Here is a 22,246-nt window from a genome sequence, read left to right as displayed (position 1 = left end):
AAAATAAGATTTTAGTTAAAATAATGTCTAACAATTCAGAGTCATGTGTGCTTCAGAAATGATTCTGTACTAGTTGTTATACAAGTTAAAAAGAATTGTGTAATCATGACTGGTAATATGCATAAACAAGATATTTATATGTATTCATAATTAGTGATGGAATGACCAGCATAATGTATGTCAAAGTCATGCTTAAACAAGTGTGGGGAGTAGAGGAATATAGAAGAGGTAAGTAATAATTTGTTAATTTTCTTCTAATTATTTTAACAAAATTCACCTTTGTATAACAAATGGGATCTTAACAGAGAAAAGCCACAGAAAACAAGGTTTCCTACTTTAAATTGAAGTAAAATAAAGCTTTCCATCTCTGTTAAAATAAGAATTCTAGTAGAGTTATAGGCTTTCCTTTTTCCTTATCATGCATTTGGAAGAAAACCAAAATGTCAATAATTCGCCTCTGAATGACAGAAAAATCTTACAAGTATTTATTCTGTTTAGAAATACTGAGATGTTTCTTAAAACTTTGTTAGCAGAGCAACAAATTGTCAGCTAAAACAACCCATCAGAATAGCATGTTTCTTTTAGAGATTATTTCCACAGGACATGGCAACCATTCTAAGTTTGTTTTTTGTTTTTGTTTTTGTTTTTAACTTTTGCAAGACCTCTTTGTTTAATATATACCTGCAAGATAGGATTTATACTATCAGAAAATAGAATAAGTGGTTTACAGCTGTGAATATTCACAAGCATTCATTTTGGTTTAGAAAGCTAATTTTATGATAGAGAAAGAGCTCGAGAGGAAAGGGGGCATCTTCATCTCTTCCTGAAATTCTTTTTGTTAATTTTGAAGGCAAGGTTCTAGAATTTTGTTAGATAGTATTTAGATTTTAAAATAGGGCTGAGGAGTTCAATTTTACTGGCATACATGAAAAGATGGTGGATAGAATTTCACTTAATAATCAAATAATGGATATAGCATTAACCTCCATAGCACAATATAATTATCTGATTAACTTCTGAGTTTAGGAATTCCGTGGTTTACTACTCCAGGCAGAAATATCAATCCCTATAATTCCATTTGAATTTCCACTCCACAAAATTTGCTATTTTTTCTTTACTGTGTTAATGTTTGTCTATTACAACTTATCTTTCAAATCTTTTCAGAATCTTTTGAGTGGAACAGGCATTCTTACCAGCAGTTATATTAATATGTGAGACATTTCTTTTAGCAGATACTTGCTTCAACTGAAAAACCAAATTAGTACTGAAAGACCCAACATTACTGTCCTTACATTTATTAATTGTTTCTAATAAATAGTATTGTCCCTGAGGGAAATTATTGGGAATAGTTGTCAACCTGATTTTAAGCACCTGACTAATATCATTTCATCACTTAAAACTTTATTGTTGCAGTTATTAACTGCTAGTCTCACAATAACTTCTAGACAAGTCAAATTTTTTTTTTATTAGAACTAGTAGCTAGAGAATAAATGGTCAGAATCCTGACGAAAGATTTTAAAGTTGCCAAATTTAAAAAGTAAAACAAGGGGTAAACTGTCCCAGGTTGCAAATGGAGTCAGTAAAACTCTCATGCTGATGAGTAGTGGGATGGTACCTGTGAAGAGTAACTGTATTCCAGCTTGGACAACATAGTGAAACTCCATCTCCATATTTTAAAAAACCTAATTTTAAAAATTAAATTAACGAATAAAACAATCAAAGAAAGATTTCAGGAGTGAGACCGTGTCTAGTAAAATGTAATTTATAAAAAACTCTTACTTTGCCATATAAAGATGGATTCATATTCAATTTCAATAGACAGTTTTTCTATAAAAGGAAGAGCTGTTTACCAATCTTATTTGTCCACAAATGAGTTCTTCCTCACAAGGACACTCTAGCATAAACATGAGCTAGGAAATAATAATTTGGGGGTCATATTTCCTATCATATTGACTTAAATAAGTCATTCTCCATCTCAATTTCTTCATCATGTAATTTCAGTTACATTTTATTCTATCACATGTATTAGAATGAATGTTCATAAAACAGCTCCTTAATAATAATAAATCTTAGTTTGAAACCTTTAACTCATGACTGTAAAGGTATTCCTCTGGCCATTTTTTAAAGCTCTGATATTTTGAAAGTCATGATAAAAACATGTTAGTGAAATAGAGTCATAGGAGACAACATGATTCCTAGAATAGTTGTCTGAATACAACCAATTTAACTGATATCGTTTTAGCCCAAGGGAATGGCCTATTGCCAGTACATCTGTCAACAGACTATTTTCTGTGTAATATCTGGTTTAATTAAAACTAAAAGCCATTTTAGATTCTTTTGGAAACTCAATTCTATAAAATTACAAGGTATTATTTCTGTATATTTTAGCAATCTCTTTTCATCAACCAAAAGTCTTATTTCATTTTTGTCCACAAGAAAGTGTGTTATTGACACCACAGTGTACATTTGATATACCACTGACACATCCAATGCTAGAATCTAGAACTCTTCTCATCAGAGCTGTAATATGTTGCCCAAATAAATCATAAACATTTTTTTCATTTATTAATTCCAAGAGCCCAGCAAGTTTACTAGTTAGAACTAGGATATTATTACCTGGACAATGGGAACCTCATTTATTGATTTAACTTTTTGACATGGGAAGTGTATAAAACAACTTGACACTACTTTTGATTCAAACAATGTTGTCATGTGGAAAATGACTTTTCCACAGCATAAGGTATGCATATAATTGCTGTTTTGTCTTGCAGTTTTAGGTTGAATTAAGAAAGATAATCAAATCTACAGCAGAAGCTAATATCCAGAGGCATTTAGTACTTGATAATAGTGGTTAAGGATGGCTCTTTTAAAAAAAGTTTCCAAGCCAGGTGCAGTGGCTCACATCAGTAATCCCAGCAATTCAGGAGGCCGAGGCAGGAGGATCACTCGAACCTGGGAGGCCAAGGCTGCAGTGAGCCATAATTGTCCTACTGCACTGTAGCCTGGGTGACAAAGTGAGATCTTGTCTGAAAAAATTTTTTTTTCAATCTTGGCCCTGAATTCATAATATTGCCAAAACTTTACCACTACTAAGCCATCAAACTGCCGTGTGGTAAGGTAAGTCAAAAATTTCCCTCGACAAAAACTCACAAAAATGAAGATGGTTAAGTTTACAAGAGCAAATGAACTTAACCATTTACACTACTGGTCCAAAAATGCATGATAAATTCAATGACTTCCCATAAAATATATGCTGACAAATAATAATAAATAACTGTAGGCTTTAAACACTTTACGTTTTCACAAGCTTTGTAAATTTGTCCAACTAAGGCTTGTTTTCTGCTCTACAAATATTTTAACCATCTGTTATAATGTATCTTAGTAGATTCTACTTCGGATTGTACTTATTTTTTTTCCTCAACTTCTTTGAAAATATTCTCAGCAGTACTTGTTCCACAGAAACTATTTATAGTGGCTAACTTTTCACTTACTTCAAATATAATGTTGGCTCCTCAAAAAGCCAGCAACTGAGCAGTGTCAGTGATATATGTCAACCCATCAAGAGCCAGGGAAAACTACTCAAAATAATCTACCTTATTTTTTAATTGACTGTGGATGTTACTCTCAATGTCTGTAACTATAAGCAACTGTTCTCACCAAATGGCGGCCTTATATAAGTTATGCAGTCTCAATACAATTCTTCCACTGCTACAATCAAATATGATATAATTAACTCAAAATCCATAAATGACTTTCTTTGCTTGGCCAATGAATGAGCCACTTAAAAACTTACTTTGGTTTCATTCTCACTTTCATATTTTAGTTTTGTGAAGAAGTTCTGCTAAAACAAGATATTTTGTTTTATATTTTCTAGTTTTTCTGAATGTTGCTTTCCTATAAGTTGGGAATACTGCGATGAGTGCTCAGTCTGCTAATGTTGACATATTTTGTATTTTCCAGCACTATTTAGTGTCATAGCATTAAAAAACACAATGCTGTGGCATCTAATTTGAATATAAAATAACTCACAGTCCACTGTTCCTTAAAAACATCGCATTCAAAGTCCACATTTCTCTTATTTTCTTGTTTTGAGATGATGGGTATGCAATGGTATTTTTAAAAACTAGGATAAAGTGAAACAGTACAGCAAAACTCAACATGCTCTCAAATTCTAACGGCATCACTGAGATTTGTAGAATGCTGAGCAGCAGGGTAAAGTGATGAGGATGGCACGTGTGGTTTCTGTAGCAGCCACCATCACTATAACCTAAGACAACCTAAACAATAGGTAAACATGACAGCCAGCCAGTTTGTTAAGATAAGGCTGGACGAGGTGGCTCACACCTGTAATCCCAGCACTCTTGGAGGCTGAGGTGGGCGGATCACCTGAGGTGTTCGACACTAGGCTGGCCAACATGGTAAAACCCTGTCTCTACTCAAACCACAAAAATTAGCCAAGCGTGGTGGTGGGTGCCTGTAATCACAGCCACTCAGGAGCTGAAGCAAGAGAATCGCTTGAACCCAGGAGGTGGAGGCCAAGATCACGCCACTGCACTCCAACCTGGGTTACAGAGTGAGACTCTGTCTCAAAAAAAAAAGTAGGTAGCCGGGCACGGTCGCTCACACCTGTAATCCCAGCACTTTGGGAGACCAAGGCGGGTGGATCACCTGAGGTTGGGAATTCAAGACCAGTCTGGCCAACATGGCAAGACCCTGTCTCTACTAAAAACACAAAAATTAGCTGGTCACGGTGGCGGGCATCTATAATCCCAGCTACTCTGGAGGCTGAGGCAGGAGAATCGCTTGAACCTGGGAGGCGGAGGTTGCGGTGAGCTGAGATCGTGCCATTGCACTCCGGCCTGGGCAACAAGAGCGAAACTCCATCTCAAAAAAAAAAAGGCAAACAAAAGGGCATGTCTATGTTCCAATAAAACTTTATTTATAGACACTGAAATTTGAATTGCATACCACTTTAACATGATGCAAAGTATTATTCTTCTCTTGATTTTTTCCTAACCATTAAAAAAATATACAGAACATTCTTACCTTATGGACAATATAAAAGCAGATAGAGGGTCAGATTTGGCCTATAATCTATAGTTTGTCAACCCATGCAATAAAAAATCCACAAAAGAACTTCAAGTAGCATTTTACGAAAGAAGAAATCCATATGAACCGTGCCCTTGTACTTTTATTCCATTTGTGTGTCTGTATTTAGAGTGTGATTCTCATAGGCAGCATACAGGTCTCTTTGAATATCTGAATAGGATATTGAGACCATTTTCATTTAATGTGGTTATCAATATTATTAGGTTTAAATCTCTTATTTTGCGATTTGCTCTTTATTCCGTATGTTCTTTGCATGGTTTTCCTATTTTTCTGCCTTCTTTTGGATTAAAATTTTTTAGTATTCTATTTCATCTCTTTTTGGAGGAGTAAGGAAAGTGATACTGCTAAGTATAATGTTTTGTTTGGTATTCTAGTGGTTACTTTAGGTTTTATAGTACCCATCTTTAACTTATCACAGTCTACCTTCAAGCAATACGATGTCAACTTACAGTGTAAGAAACTTAAAATAGTGCAGTACTTCCAGTTTCCCCTTCAAATCTTTTGCTATCGTTGTCATATAGTCTCCTTTTAAATATGTAATAAACCCATACTACATTGTAATTAGTTTTGCTTAACAATCATCTTGGGGGGAGGGATGGCATTGGGAGTTATACCTGATGTAAATGACGAGTTGATGGGTGCTGACGAGTTGATGGGTGCAGCACACCAATTTGGCTCATGTATACATATGTAACAAACCTGCACGTTGTGCACATGTACCCTAGAACCTAAAGTATAATAAAAAAATAAAAAAACAAAAACAAAAAACTCATCTTTTATTAAAGAATTTTAAATAAATATGTGAAGCCCTATATATTTATTCATGTAGCTAACATTTCTGGTCTCTTCATTCCTTATTCTAGGTACCTATTTCCATTGGTATCATTTTCCTTCTGCATCTAGTTCTTTTTTTCACCTTTCTTATAGAGTAAGCTTGATAATGACTAATTATTTCAAGTTTCTTATGCCTGAAAAGTCTTTATTTCACCTTAATTTTTTGAAATATATTTCCACCAGTTATGAAATTTGAGGTTGACAGTTTTTTCTTTTCATCCTTTTTTTCTTTCTTTCTCTCTCTCTCTCTCTCTCTCTCAGACATGGTCTCACTGTTACCCAGGCTGGAGTTCTGTGGTGTGATCACTACTCATTGCAGCCTTGACCTCCCAGGCTCAGGTGATCTCCCACTTCAGCCTCCTGAGTAGCTGGGACTATGGGCATATGCCACCATGTCCAGTTAATTTTTTGTAGATACAGGGTTTCACCATGTTGCTCAAGCTAGTCTCGAACTCCTGGGCTCAAGTAAGCTGCCTGCCTCAGCCTCCTAAAGTGCTGGGATTATGGATGTGAGCCACTGCACCCAACCCAGTTTTTCTCTTTCTTTCCTTCTTTTAGTAGATTAAAAATATTGCTCAGCTGGGCACGGTGGCTCACGCCTATAATCCCAGCACTTTGGGAGGGCGAGGCAGGCAGACCACTAGGTCAGGAGATCGAGACCATCCTGGCTAACACAGTGAAACCCCGTCTCTACTAAAAAATGCAAAAAAATTAGCCAGGCATGGTGGCAGGCACCTGTAGTCCCACTCCAGCCTGGGTGACAGAGCGAGATGCCATCAAAAAAAAAAAAAAAAAGATATTGCTCTACTGTCGTCTAGCTTGATTTTTTTCAATGAAGAATTTGTTGTTATCCTTATCTTTTTTCCTCTGAACATAATGGATATTTCTTCCTTTGCTTTTAACATGCTCTCTTTATCACTGACTTTGAAATGTGATTGTGATGGGTTTTGATATAGCTTCCTACTTATTTCTTATGCTTGAAGTTCACTTAAATTCTTAGATTTATGGGCATATAGTTTTCACCAAATTTAAAAAATATATTGACCATTATTTATCCAAGTATTTTTTTCTGTCTTTCTAGTCTCACCTCTCCTTCAAGGACTCTAATTCTACATATATTAGGCTGCCTGAAGTTTTACCACAGCTCACCAATGCTTGGTTCATTTTTTTTCTGCATTTATTTTGAATAGTTTCTATTGCTATGTCTTCAAAACCAATGATCTTTTCTTCTTCAATATTTAATCTTCTATTGATCCTATCATATATATTTTTCATCTCAGACATTTTATTTTTTATTTTTAGAATTTTAATATGGATCTTTTTTATATCTTCCTTATCTCTTGACTACTCTAATATGTAATATATATAGGTAGTAGCTTTTTAAATTGATAAGTAAAAGTTTTATATATTTAGGGTATAAAAATGATGTTTTATATATGTAGTCATTATGAAATGGATAAATTAAGCTATTTAACATATGTATTATTTCATATATTATTTTTTATGTGGTGAGAACACTTAAAATCTATATTCTTGGTAATTTTCAAGTTTACAATATATTATTATTAATTATAGTTACCATGATACACAATAGATCTCTTAAACTTATTCCTCCTAATTGAAATTGTGTATCCTTTTAACAACATCTTCTCAACCCCCTGAATCCCCACCTCCTAGAAACCATGATTTTACTCTCTGTCTGTATGAGTTTGGCTTTTTTAAATTATACATATAAGTGAGATCATGTGGTATATCTAACATTTTGTCAATTCTGGGTTTGTGTCCATGGATTCATTTTTATCCTTATCATAGGTCTTATTTTGCTACTTTGCATACCTGGGAATTTTTTTTTTTTTTTCCAGACCGGATCTCATTCTGTTACCCAGGCTCAAGTGCAGTGGCATGAACACAGTTCACTGTAGCCTTGACTTGGGAGCAGGCTCAAGCAATCCTCCTGCCTCAGCTTTCCATGCGGCTGGAATGAGAGGTACATGGCACCACACTCAGCTAATTTTTTTATTTTTATAGAGACAGGGTCTCACTTTGTTGTCCAGGCTGGTCTTGAACTCCTGAGTTCAAGCGATCCTCCCACCTTAGCCTCCCAAAGTGCTGGGATTACAGGTGTTAGCCACCATGCCCAGCCCCCTGTCAATTTCTGACTATATGCTAAACACTGTGAATTTAAAATTTTTGGTGCTGGATATTTTTATATTTCTATAAATATTCTTGGGTTTCGTTGTGGGATACAGTTAAGTTACCTGAGAATAGTTTGATCTTTTTGGGTCTTGGTTTTAAGGTTTGTCAAGCAGGACTGGAGCCTACTACAAAGGCAAAACCTTTCCACATACTCTACCTAATGCCCTGTGACTCAGAAGGTTTTCCAGTCTGGCTGCTGTTACCAGGCACTAATCCCAGTCCTGACATGTATGTACTGTTCAGCTGAATACTCAAGAAGGACCCTCTGCAGATATCTAGATTTATCATTCTGTGACTCTCTCTCTTCTCTAGTATTCTTTGCTGCAAACTCTAGCTGACTTAGATTCCTGAGATTCTCAGCTTTGTCTCCTCAACTCAGAGTCTGTTGGGCTCTTTGCACTGCCACCTGGAAACTCTTCCAAGGGAGTAAGCCAGAGCAACCACAGGGGTCATCTTGTTTGTTTGCCACCTCTGCCCTTGGTTGCCTTATGCTCAGTGTCTTGAAAAACACTGGTTCATGTATTATGTCTATTTTTTGTTTGGTTTTAGATGAGAGGATAAATCCTTGTTACTCCGTCTTGGCCAGAAGCAGAAATTCTACCATATGGAATTCTTATTTCTATAATTCCACACTGAGTTTCCTTCCTTTTATAATTTTCTTATCAAAGTGATATTCCCTGCATCTAGCATAGTACCTAAGACATAGTAGACACTCCATAAATAATTGTTATCTGAAGAATTACTTAAACAAGACATTTTGTTCTTAATTTCAAAAAAACTATATTTTTGTGCTTCTTGCTAAAGAATCTAAGAAGTTTAATTAAATTTCTTCTGATTCCAGTTTTAAATTCTTTCCAGAGGTACACTATTTTTCTGGGTCTTTAAGACCACATTCCATTTTCCTTCAGTCCTTGTAGTAGTTCTCAAGGCCAAGAGTCTCTTATTTTCTGTTTATTCTTCTTGGAACAGAAGAAATATATTCAGATCTTTCTCATTGTGCCACTACCACTGAAAAGCAGGGTTTGTGGCTTGTTCTCGGTTGCACTGACTGAACATTTCAATAAGTTTGTGGTAATTTAAACTAAAATGAACTATAGAAAGGATATAATTCTATTTTCCAGAAGCAGATTAACACAAGAATGGAAAACCCAAGTTTATTAAGCAAGCAAAGATATGCAAGAACAAGCCACTTCGTAGAAAGTTCTTGTGTCCCAAACAAAAAACTCAAATAGAGAACGCTGTCTCATCAAAAATCTGTCAAGTTCACTCTTGGATATTTTTAGAAATTAGGTTGGTGTGTATAGTCCTTAGACAAACTTTAAGTGACAAATATTTGTATAGTGTGGCTCTGTAAAGTATTTCTACTTCTTTCCCTAATACACTACTCGAGTTTATGCATGAAAACTACAATGCTCAGCAAGCTTTTTGTCTTTACTTTTCTTATTGTCTACTCCTTTTATTTATTTATTTTGAGACAGAGTCTCGTTCTGTTGCCCAAGCTGGAGTGCAGTGGCATGATTTCAGCTCACTGCAACCTCCACCTCCCGGATTCAGGCCATTCTCCTGCCTCAGCCTCTTAAATTGCTGGATTACAGGCACCTGTCATCACGCCCAGTTAATTTTTTTTTATTTTTCGTATAGATGGAGTTTCACCATGTTGGCCAGGCTGGTTTTGAACTCCTGACCTCAGGTGATCCACCTGCCTCAGCCTCCCAAAGTGCTAGGATTACAGGTGTGAGCCGCTGTGCACGGCCTCTACTCCTTACTCTATTTCCTTTTACTTTAATGTCTAGAGCTGGAATGCATGGTTTAAGTGTGTGTGCGTGTGTGTATGCGTGTGTGTGTGTGTGTGTGTGTGTGAAACAGGGTCTCACTCTGTCACCCAAGCTAGAGTGCAGTGGCATGATCCTAGCTCACTGCAACCTCGAACTCTTGGGCTGAAGGCATGCTACCGCCTCAGCCTCCGAAGTAGCTGGAACTACAAGTGCACACCACTGTGCCTGGCTAATTTTTTCATTTTTATGTAGAGACAGAGTCTTGCTTGGTTGCCCAGGCTGGTCTTGAACTCCCGGGCTCAAGTGAACCTCCCACCTGGGCCTCCCAAAGTGCTGGGATTATAGGTATGAGCCACCGCCCCCAGCCTAGAGCTGTAACTTTTTTTTTTTTTTTTTTTTTGAGACAGAGTCTCACTCTGCCACCCAGGCTGGAGTGCAGTGGCACTATCTCGTCTCACTGCAACCTCCACCTCCCGGGTTCAAGCGATTCTCCTGCCTCGGCCTCTCAAGTAGCTGGGACTATAGGCGCCCACCACCACGCCCGGCTAATTTTGTATTTTTAGTAGAGACGGGGTTTCACCATGTTGGTCAGGCTGGTATCAAACTCCTGACCTCAGTTGATCCTCCCACCTCGGCCTCCCAAAGTGCTGAGATTACAGGCGTGAGCCACCGCACCCAGGTGAGCTATAATCTTTAAAGTTAATAGAACACAAACAACAGACGGTAATGAGGAATCAGGAACTATATTATGGTTACCTAATAGGAAATATCCAAACAGAAAAGAATAATGCCCCAGTGGATATGATTTATCCTTTTGACAATATAGGTACTGTGCCAAGAATTGAAATCCAAAAAATTAAAAATCATTGCCTTCAAAATATTAAAAGAAACTACCAAGTGGAAATTAATACATGTATCAAGGCCTACAAAATATAACCCCCATCAAGTAATTGATAACAATAATTCTTGGTAATATTTAGATAAAACAAATTTTATATTTAAAGAGCAATGAATACCTTATTCTCAACAAAACATAATTATAGTTTTAAAAAATAGCTCCAATGATTGCACATCACAATATACATAAATTTTATGTAGCTATAGGAGCATTTAGTATTTTTTTAGGAGCACTTTCCAGTAACCAAGGGCAAAGACCAATATTTCTTTATTGTACCCCTGATTTTAAACACAGTACTTTAGTGGATGGACATTTTAAGGGATAAACACAAAAGCATTACCATATGGTTTTCATGGATACACTTATATGCATTAATAAACACTAAAGATGAATTGTGGAGACATATATTCAATTCAAAAGACCACAGTAGGGAGAGGAATGGGCCTGGAAAAGAGGAAAAGTTATTCTTAAGGTCAGCTTTACGGTAAGGAAAAGCAACAAAATTTGAAAACGGGAGCCTTGTCATTTCCCTAGAAGAGAAATTGGACCATCTAGGGGCTCATTCGGAAAAGCAAAGTGGGTGAAGCCTAAACCCTACAGCCTATTACAAATACAGCTTTTCTCTGGGAATTCTAAAGAGTGGTGAACCCCAGCGCGCCTCAGGGAATCTCCTTTTGCCTTTTGCCATCTATTCAATTCCCCAGCGATCTCCTCCAGTCCCAAGGCTTAGATGGCCACACATCTACCGACAAGGCCCAGGCTTACGAGCACGTCCCTGAACTGAACGCCACACTCCAGACTGGTCCTCCTATCTGGAGCTTGAGATGACCCCGCACCAGGAGCATTTAGTATTTATGGAAAGACATAGAAGGACTCCAACAACGCCAAGAACTTAAAGTCCACAGCATCTCACCCATTGTCTAGTCCATATGACTCTGAAACTTAGGGTGGGGGTGGGAGGCAGAGGAGCAAGGACAGTGTATTAGTCAGCTAGGGCTTTCATAACAAAGGACCACAGACTAGGGGGCTGCAACAACAGACATTCATTTCCTTACAGTTCTGGAAACTAGAAGCCCAAGAGCAAGATGTCGGCATGATTGGGTTTCACTCCAAGGGCCTTGGCTTGTAGTTGGCTGTCTTCTGTCTGCGTCCTCACATGACCTTCTCTCTGTGTGCAATGTCTGCTGCGTCCAGATTTCCCTTTTTTTTTTTTTTTTTTTTTGAGACAGACTTTCGCTCTGTCTCCCAGGCTGGAGTGCAGTGGCGTGATCTTGGCTCACTGCAACCTCCGCCTCTGGGTTCAAGCGATTCTCTTGCCTCAGTGTCCTGAGTAGCTGGGATTACAGGCGCACACCACCATGCCTACAGCCTGTTACAAATACAGCCAATTTTTGTATTTTTAGTAGAGACGGGGTTTCACCATGTTGATCAGGCTGGTCTCAAACTCCTGACCTCATGATCTGCCCGCCTCGGCCTCCCAAAGTGCTGAGATTACAGGGGCGAGCCACAATGCCTAGCTCAAATTTCCTCTTCTTATAAGAATACCAATCAGGTTAGATTAGAGCCCACCTTAAATACTTCACTTTAACTTAATTACTCCCGTATCTATAATTTATTTATTTATAATTACCTTATCTCCAAAAACAGTAACATTCTTTTTTTTTTTTTTTTTTTGAGATGGAGTCTGGCTCTGTTGCCCAGGCTGGAGTGCAGTAGCATGATCTTGGCTCACTGCAAGCTCCACCTCCCGGGTTCACACCATTCTTCTGCCTCAACCTCCCGAGTAGCTGGGACTACAGGCGTCCGCCACCACGCCTGGCTAAATTTTTTGTATATTTTTTAGTAGAAACGGGTTTCACCGTGTTAGCTAGGATGGTCTTGATCTCCTGACCTCGTGACCCACCCGCCTCCGCCTTCCAAAGTGCTGGGGTTACAGGCCTGAGCCACCGCGCCGGGCCCAAATACAGTAACATTCTGAGGAACTGGAGGTTAGACCTAAACATATAAATGGCGGCGGGGGCGGGGGGACACAATTTAGTCTATAACATACATCACCATTTATCTCTTTTATCCTTAAACTTCCAGGGGATGAAGTGTAAGTCAGCATTGTGTGCCAAATGGAATCCCCATTTAGGCCCATGGTTCTTTTTTTTCTTTTTCTTTTTCTTTTTTTGAGACGGAGTCTCACTCTGTCACCCAGTGCAGTGGCGCCATCTCCGCTCACTGCAAGCTCCGCCCCCCGAGCTCACGCTAGTCTCCTGCGTCAGCCTCCGAGTAGCTGGGACTACAGGCGCCCGCCACCACGCCCGGCTAATTTTTTTGTATTTTTAGTAGAGACGGGGTTTCACCGTGTTCGTCAGGGTGGTCTCAATCTCCTGACCCCGTGATCCGCCAGCCTCGGCCTCCCAGCCCATAGTTCTTAGAGTTAGTGTATCATACCCTTAAACATTTAACCAGGCTATCTGTCCATCTTAGTTTTCAGTATTTCATAATTTTTTCAGTGTTTGCTGTTCTGTGTTTTTACGGTTTTGAACTTTTCTTAGATATTTTAGTGAGAAATTGGAAAATGTTTCAGTCATCACCAGATACAGGCCTGAAACTGAAACCACAAAGATTTTCGGAATTAGGCAGAGCCCTGGAGGGAGGGAGGATTTGTTACTGTTATTTTTTACTGAAAATGCCAATTTTTTGATAGTTTGGTGAAAATTGATGTAATCTTTTAGGGAAGCAATTTGGCAATACCCATCAAGAATTTAAGAGTATATACACCTTTTGAAATTTCTTCAGTGGTTTATAACCTGTTACTACAATCATTTATTTTGACTCAAATTATCCCAGATGTAGCCAATGGAAGTCCCTTCAAGTTGGAAGAATTACACCTTTTAAGGTGTAATTCCAGTTAGAAATTTAACAGCAGGCCATTTTTAAAGGAGAACAAAGATTTTTTGTAAAGATGTTCATTACATCTTCATTTTTAATAATGAAAAATTGAAGGCAACCCAAATATTTTTGGAGAATATTTAATGATTGCAGTATAATGTACAAGGATTAAATCAGAATATAAAACTGCATGCAGATAATAAACCGAATCTGAATGTGTATAAGTATTTATGTCTAGAAGCCTGTAGATTTTAACTTTATCTAAACTTTTTCTAATGATCCTGTTTTCATGATCAGAACAAAAAAATATAATTCAAAGTGTGGTCGATTCTACCTGTCTTTCCAGGTAAACAGGGGCCATCATTTTTTAATCCTAGCACTAAAGAACTTAATGTTTCAGCTTATTGCTTAAGTATCATACATCCCACTGAAAGATGATCCATAATATGTGTAGTTCTTATAAAAATTATAAAGATAATTCTACATATTTGAAATTATTTTAAAAATGTATTTTACCTCATACTATGATGTTTCCAACTCCTTTCCTCTCTTGATATTGCCTCTTAGATCTTTACTGAGTGAAACCAATTTATAGTGTGCAAAAATGGGATCAGAGAAAGCTTATCCAAAGTACACACTTTAATGAATATCCTTAATCATTCAACTCATCACTACTATGATAGAGTGGCTAAGAGTGCTGGCCTTCCATCAGTTTAGCGGAAGGGGTAGGGCTGGGGTTTGCAGCCCTGATATTATGACACCCAGTGTGGTGGCAGCCCAGTGCAGGGAAGCAGAGCCAGAGCAGGGTGAGGAGGGTGTCCATGCAGGGAAGAGGCAGGAGACATGACAGCAGATGTGTTACCCACAGAGAGATTAATCACATAAATCAATCTATTAAAGACAATGGGAGCCAGTTCTCTCCCTTGTGAAGAGAGGGATAACAAATATGGAAAAGGAGAAAACTGGAAGTAAACTTACAATGTTGACTTGGAATTGGAGGTATTGATATGACTCATGAGTTTCAAGAAATATAGAGAAACAAATATAGATGTAAATGTGTGCATGTATCTATCAATACACACACACACATTCTCTAGTTTGGCCACTGACATTCCAGTAATAATGAGTACAACTAGCACCATATCTTGACTGCTAAATAAAATTCTCCACTAAAAGAACCTAGGGATCTTTGGAGAAATGACTAATTCCAGAAGTAGGGCAGAGACAGTACCAGATGAAACTGGAAAATCATTTTGTGTCAGAAAGTAAGGACATATTCCAAAACTGATAGGGATATGTCAAAGGACAAAGCCAACTTGATGGGACTTCCACTGGCCACACGCGGGATAATCTGAGTCAAAATAAATGATTATAGTAACAGGTTACAAACCACTGAAGAAATTTAAAAGTCATTAGTTCATACTGCAATAAATAAATCGAAAGTTTGATGAGAAATTGGATTTTGACATAGCTTCAAAGTGCCTCAAAACATTTATTAATTACAAAGGGAGAAAGAACAACTTCATAGTGGAGAAGCCTGGAAGAAACCATCTTAATTAATTATACAAGTGCACAGTGCCTGGAATAGGACCAATCAAAATTGCATGCCACTTGATAGGATGCAATGAGAAGAACACAGCATTACTTCTCTAAGATTCTTACCAAAGACGCATAATTTGAATCTAATTGTGAGGAAATATCAGATAAGCTAAAACTGAGAAATATTCTGCCAGATACCTGGCTTGCGATCTTCAAAAAAGTCAATGTCATGAACATCAAGTTAAGAATGAAGAACTATTCCATACTAAAGGAGACTAAAGAGGTGTGACACCTACATGAAATGTGTGATTCCAATGTAGATATCCTTTCACTATAAAATGCATTATTGAGACAATTGATAAAACTTGAAGGAAGTCTAAGCATTAAATGATAGTTATGTAATTTCCTGATTTTGATCATGGTATTTTGGATAAGAGAGAGAATGTTCTTGTTTATGAAACACCATCTCTAAGTATGCAGAAATGATAGCGTATCAGGCCAGCCACTTAATCCCAAGTGATTCAGGGAACAAAGAGTTTTTTATCCTCCGGTTACAAGCATATAGCAGTTATTTTGTCTTACTACTTTTGTTTCCTCATCTATTGTACAGTACTAGTGATAGTATCCATCTCTTTGCATTGTTATGAGATTAAATAAGATGGTAAAGGTAAAGTGCTTACTTAGTGCCTAAAGTTGGGCCTTTATCCTATTTTGGCCTGCTTTTAGTGTGTCTTCCCTTCTGCCCTACTGTTTCCTGTCCATGTTGGTTTCCTTTCCATAGCAACTCTTGCCTCTCCAACACAAAGCTTCATGCTCCCAAAAGCACTGAGTCAGACGGCATGAGCTATTCCTTGCATGATTATACTATCTTCACCAATAGAAAGAGATAATTTGTGTGAAAGGTAAATGTACAAAAAATATACAAAAATCTCATTTTTACAGTTCATAATGCAAATTTTTTCCATTCAAATAGAAGTTAATAATTCACTTTAGAACGTTTTTTAAGGTGAGTTAGATTCTATTGCGGTGAATACCTAAGCTAAAGTATGGCATTCTTTCCCTTTTTACTCTCCATGAAATAGAATATGTAAAACCTTCTAAAAGAATTTATATGCATAACTCAAGCTATCTTTTTCAAATACTTAAATTTTAAGTACATATTGGTTATGCATGTATGTAAAACTGGTACTTTAATGCTATTATTTATTAAAATATTGATTTTCTAGAAAATTCCTAGCAAATGTGATTACAACTTTATAAATAGGAAATAGTAAAAAATGCTTAACTAAAGATAGACTCTTTCTTTAGTTTTTTGTAATAGTAACTATGATTCTGTCATTTTTCAAACATCAGCTTTATTACCAAGAACTTATCTGTAAGTTAGTGTTGAAGAGGTGTCAGGGTATAGGTATCTATGTGTATGCACAAGTAAGTTGTTTTATTATTGCTGGGTGTTTGGGTGTAAGGAAACAAGAAGAGTGTGGGTATGTATCTATCACTGAGAAGACAAAGGAAATCCTGTAACTTCAGCTTTCAACACACTCAACTTGCACTGGGCTATAAAATCCTGCTAAACTATTTAAGGAAAGGTCTCAGAGCAACATACAAGTCTCTCTTTAAGGAGGTGGTATTTGATTTCAGATTGTCTGTTCCTATCATGCTTCTATACAGTCTTCTATGGTGTTCCCCTAAACTAAAATCCAGTTCATTTGGACATCTCAATATTGGACATCAAGACATGAAAATAAAGTATATTTCCTTAGTTTAGGGCATTTTGAGGCAGGTGGATCACCTGAGGTCCGGAGTTTGAGACCAGCCTGGCCAACATGGCGAAACCCCATCTCTACTAAAAATACAAAAATATTAGCCGGGCTTGGTGGTGGGTCCCAGCTGCTCCTGAGGCTAAGGCAAGAGAATCGCTTGAACCCGGGAGTCAGAGGTTGCAGTAAACCGCGATTGCACCCCTGCACTCCAGCCTGGGTGACAGAGTGGGACTCCATAAGTAAATAAATAAAAATATATATCTTATTTAATCTCAAAGTATAAATTCAAGGTATAAATTTAAGTATAAATTCTTTTTTTAAAAAGTCTACCTTGTTTTGCCAGGAACTATAATAGGAGTCCTTGTAAATGTAAAGTTAATTGAGTTTTTTCCCCCAAAATATATCTGATTATAGGCAACAGGTTCCAGGATTGGCGTCTTGACACAAAATGCAACTAACATGGGACTTTCAGTTATCATTTCTTTTCTATATGGATGGGAGATGACACTCCTGATTCTGAGTATTGCTCCAATACTTGCCGTGACAGGAATGATTGAAACCGCAGCAATGACTGGATTTGCCAACAAAGATAAGCAAGAACTTAAGCATGCTGGAAAGGTAAAATGAAGACTGTTATCACCATCGTAACATTTAAAGAGAAAAACAGTCAGAACTTTATGATATGTTAACTATATGATATGTTAACCATCCTTATGATCTATTAACTTCATCTCTTAGGGATCTGTAAAGTGATATGTATTCACAGAGAAATGCATACAGACCAATTTAGGGTAGAAGGTAGATATGTTATAGCAATAGGGTACATGATTTAGAGCACAGGCTCTGGATTCTAATTAGCTGAGTTAGAATCCAGATTCTATCCTAACGAATATGTGATATAAGCAAGTTATGTCAACCCTTTGTAGACTTCAGGTTTCTCATCTGCAAAGTGGGAATAATAAGAGTATTCACTTACAAGTTTTTGTGAATATTGCATAAAACACAATATTATTATATGCAAAATACTTAGAATAGTGTCTGGAAGACAGTAAGCACTTACTAATGTCAGCCATTATTACTGGGGAAGTTTTCCAACATCATCATTCCCCATTTTCTGGTCATTGAATAATCAAATTTTCTTGAGCAATTTTTCTGAATATTTTATTTTTCAAAACAAACAGGCAATTCAGCAGTTACTGAATGCAAGGCAATGCACCAATATTGATAACATATAAAACAAGGCTTTAGAGACAGGACCAATAAATGAACAATTTATTTAATCATTTGGAAAATACCAAGACATACAGGTATTTAAGCTTCTTAGGATCAACCATATTCATATGAATGTTATATTGGAGACTGAGGGAAACATTATTGTGGTATCATAACACCTAAGAATTGAAAGAGACATCATCTGACCCAACCATTAACCTGAAGTAGGAGTCCCTTGCACAACATCCCTGTCAAATGTCCATCGCCATCTCCTACCACCTATTCCTCCAGTGGCAGGCAGTACATTCCTTTCCCAGGCTGCCTGTGCTTCGATAGTCTTGGGTGGTAGGCAGTTCTTTTCCTTTTCTTTCTTTATTTCTTGTCTTATTTATTTATTTGTTGTTGGACTTCTATCTTACTCTTCTTGGCTTTCATCTTGGTAGAGGTCCAAAATCTGTTTTTCATGACAGCCCTTTAGCAGCTGAATCGTTGTAAACAAGGAGCCTTCTGTTAACTCTACATCCAGGTCTTTAAGATGTTCCTCACACCCATAATCCCAGAACTTTGGGAGCCAAGACGGGCGGATCTCTTGAGGTCAGGAGTTTGAAACCAGCCTGGCCAACATAATGAAACCCCGTCTCTACTGTTAGCCTGGCATGGTGGCACGTGCCTGTAATCCCAGCTACTTGGGAGGCTGAGGCAGGAGAATCACTTGAACCCAGAAGGAGGAGGTTGCAGTGAGCCGAGATTGTACCACTGCACTCCAACCTGGGCGACAGAGCACGGCTCTGTCTCAAAAAAAAAAAAAAGAAAGAAAGAAAAAGGTGTTCCTCTCCTGATACTGTTTCAGAGCTCTTGGTTACACTGGTGTACATCCTCTGAATAGCAAAATGATGTTAATATCCTTTACAGTCTGTATCACAGTGAATGTGTCACAATTGGCATAGCATAAATATCATACATATTCATGAATAGGAATGCCAAAGACATGACTCACTGTAATCTCATTTGCCTGAGCCTTAGACCTTTCCACCTTTCTTGCACAAGATAAGAACCCTTGGATTGTTTGCTTGTGCTGTATAGTCTGAACTACCTAGCAAATATTCGCCTCAGAGACAGTAAACAGTTGTTTAGACCTCCTTGTCTAATTTAAACATTGCAATAATGTATACAATTTCTAAATTAATGAGGCCTAATTAATTGTTTTCCTCATCTTATTTTTTATGTCATGAGCTTTCATTGTATATGTACCCTTTGACTTTTCCTTTATGTATCATTAGAGCAACCTCAAACTATACAACAAACAACTCTAATCAAATAGGTAATTGGAGGCATTTTCCTGTGGCTTTTAATAAGTCAATTTACCAAACATCAATTTAGAACATAGACTAATAAAATGTATCGATCCTTCTTCAGTTGCATGTGTAGATTTGGACAAATTATCAAATGTTTAGTTTTTAAGTCTTTGAATGGGCTGGGTGCGGTGGCTTACGCCTGTAATCCCAACACTTTGGGAGGCCGAGGCAGGTGGATCACAAGGTCAGAAGTTCAAGACCAGCCTGACCAACATGGTGAAACCTTGTCTCTACTAAAAATAAAAATATTAGCTGGGCATAGTGGCACACGCCTGCAATCCCAGCTACTCAGGAGGCTGAGGCAGGAGAATCTCTTGAACCGGGAGGCAGAGGTTGCAGAGAGCCCAGATCGGACCGCTGCACTCCAGCCTGGGCAACAGAGCGAGACTCCATCTCAAAAGATTTAAAAAAAAAGAAGAAGAAGACTTTGAATAGCTTAATTAGTTTTTCGTTTTTTTAATGACTATTTTCTAAGGGTCTGTAATAATATTCATCCTGTCTCCATTGTGAAAAATTGTCACAAATTTGTTTTATGTTCATTCCTTTTGTTTTTCCTCAAACAAGTTTTCAGCATTCTTATCCATTTTCTTCACATACTGCAGAACGTTGCAAATGGAGGTTTCTTTGAGTCCATTTTTAAATTAATGAGAATTTTTTAAAAACCAACATCAAACTTGGGAGCAGAATCCTTGTGTCCTCACCACAGTCCAGAAATCTAGTTCCCTCCTGCAACCCAAGTTCATCTTCAGAGAAGGCCAAGTGTCTACCTGGTCTTTTCTGTCCCACAGTCCACTCTGCCAATCTGGAAACAGAATGTGAAAACAGGAAGTTTCTCTTTGAAGCCAACACATGTTCTCATGTCCGAAAAGCTATTCTAAACCAAAACTCTCTTCCATTTTGAATCCCATGTAATTATGCATTCTCTTTATAAACTACATAAATATGGAGAAGTATTCATCACATTTGAATTAAATGCCTTTTCACATTCACAGACACCAATATGAGAAATGACTTTATCTCATAAAGAATTTTATAACCACATGCCATGTTACTTTCCTGTAATGTTCCTGAGTCCTTTTAGGTTGCTGTTTTTAATTATTTGCTAGAATAAGATAATTATGTGATTATCTCTGCTATCTTTTTGAGACACAGAAGTCTTACTCTGTTGCCCAGGCTGGAGTGCAGTGGCATGATCTCAGCTCACTGCAACTTCCGCCTCCCAGGTTCAAGTGATTCTCGTGCCTCAGCCTCCTGAGTAGCTGAGATTACAGGCACATGCCATCATGCCTGGTTAATTTTTGTATTTTTAGTAGAGACAGGGTTTCACCATGTTGTCCAGGCTGGGTCTCAAACTCCTGGCCTCAAGTAATCTGCCTACCTTGGCCTCCCAAAGTACTGGGATTACAGTCATGAGCCATTGTGCCCAGCCTCTGCTCTCTTTACTTGAATTGTTTCATAATTTGTAGGAAGCTCCTTTGCATGTGAACATAATACTCACTAATGTTTTATTCTTCTGTCTATGGAACAAGTTTAAATTGAAATTCAGTAAAAACTTGAATGGGGCTAAACTTAGATCAGTAGACTAAATCTCAATAAGACATTTTCCTTAAGCTTATTATCCTAAAGTGTCATTTTTCTATCTTACTTTCTGGGAGGAAAGGAAGCTAACAATACTTGTCAGGAAAACTTACTGACTTGATATAATTAATATGTCTCCAGTGTGAGTGACTGGAATTCACAAATGGGAAAAGATTCACCATTACTAATTTTATTTCTATATTGTATTGTCCTATTTTATAAGATAGCAACTGAAGCTGTGGAGAATATACGTACTATAGTGTCATTAACAAGGGAAAAAGCCTTCGAGCAAATGTATGAAGAGATGCTTGAGACTCAACACAGGTGATTGTAGATTCATGCTGACTTCAAAAACTTAATTTTGTTCTGTAAAGGCAGTACTCTTGAATGACTCCAGTGGTTTGCCTGCTAATTCATTTGCTCTTGAGTCTTTCCTAATAACGGCCATGTCATAATTTCTCATATGACTTCACCAAGAGAAACTAGAAGAGGAATTGAGGGCAAGTACAATTAGAATAAGTATTTTAGGTCCTCTCACATTACCATTAACTATCTGTTACTTAGTATGCACATTTGTCTCATCTTCCTGAAAGAATATTAATGAAATAACATACGCAAGAAAGAAAATAAAATTGCAGGCTGGGCGCTGTGTCTCACGCCTGTAATCCCAGCACTTTGGGAGGCTGAGGTGGGCAGATCACTTGAGGTCAACAGTTAGAAACCATCCTGGGCAACATGGTGAAAGCCCATCTCTACTAAAAATGCAAAAATTAGCTGGGTGTGGTGGTGCACACTTGTAGTCCCAGCTACTCGGAGGCTGAGGCAGGAGAATCACCTGAACCTGGGAGGCAGAGGTTGCAGTGAGCTGAGATCACACCATTACACTCCACCTCCAGCCTGGGTGACAGAGCAAGAGAAAAGAGCTCAGCCCTTTACGCTAAATCCCTAAAATAGTTTACATTTTAAATACGAATATATACATAATAAATGCACTTACTCTTTTAATTTTAAACTAGTCCTCCTTATCACATTGACTTAGTGATGCTTTTTATATTACTTTATCAGAAAGACAGCTTTGTACTGTTTTGGACTCATACTTGTAGTTGG

The 22,246-nt window shown here is 37.6% G+C and overlaps 1 protein-coding gene across 1 annotated transcript in view; it reads left to right on the top strand.

The window, feature by feature from the left end:
- The window catches only part of ABCB5 (ATP binding cassette subfamily B member 5), a 128,115-nt gene that overhangs the window by 79,219 nt on the left and 26,650 nt on the right, over positions 1-22,246 (top strand). Inside the window, exons 20-21 of the mRNA XM_065541172.1 lie at positions 17,409-17,612; positions 21,363-21,463. Coding sequence (XP_065397244.1) covers positions 17,409-17,612; positions 21,363-21,463 — 305 coding nt within the window. The remainder of the gene's footprint in view (positions 1-17,408; positions 17,613-21,362; positions 21,464-22,246) is intronic.

The sequence above is a fragment of the Macaca fascicularis genome, chromosome 3 (genome assembly GCF_037993035.2).
Source record: "Macaca fascicularis isolate 582-1 chromosome 3, T2T-MFA8v1.1".
NCBI classification, from domain to species: Eukaryota; Metazoa; Chordata; class Mammalia; order Primates; family Cercopithecidae; genus Macaca; species Macaca fascicularis.
The sequence above is the reverse complement of the archived record's forward strand: the minus strand, read 5'-3'. Positions and strand labels throughout refer to the sequence as shown.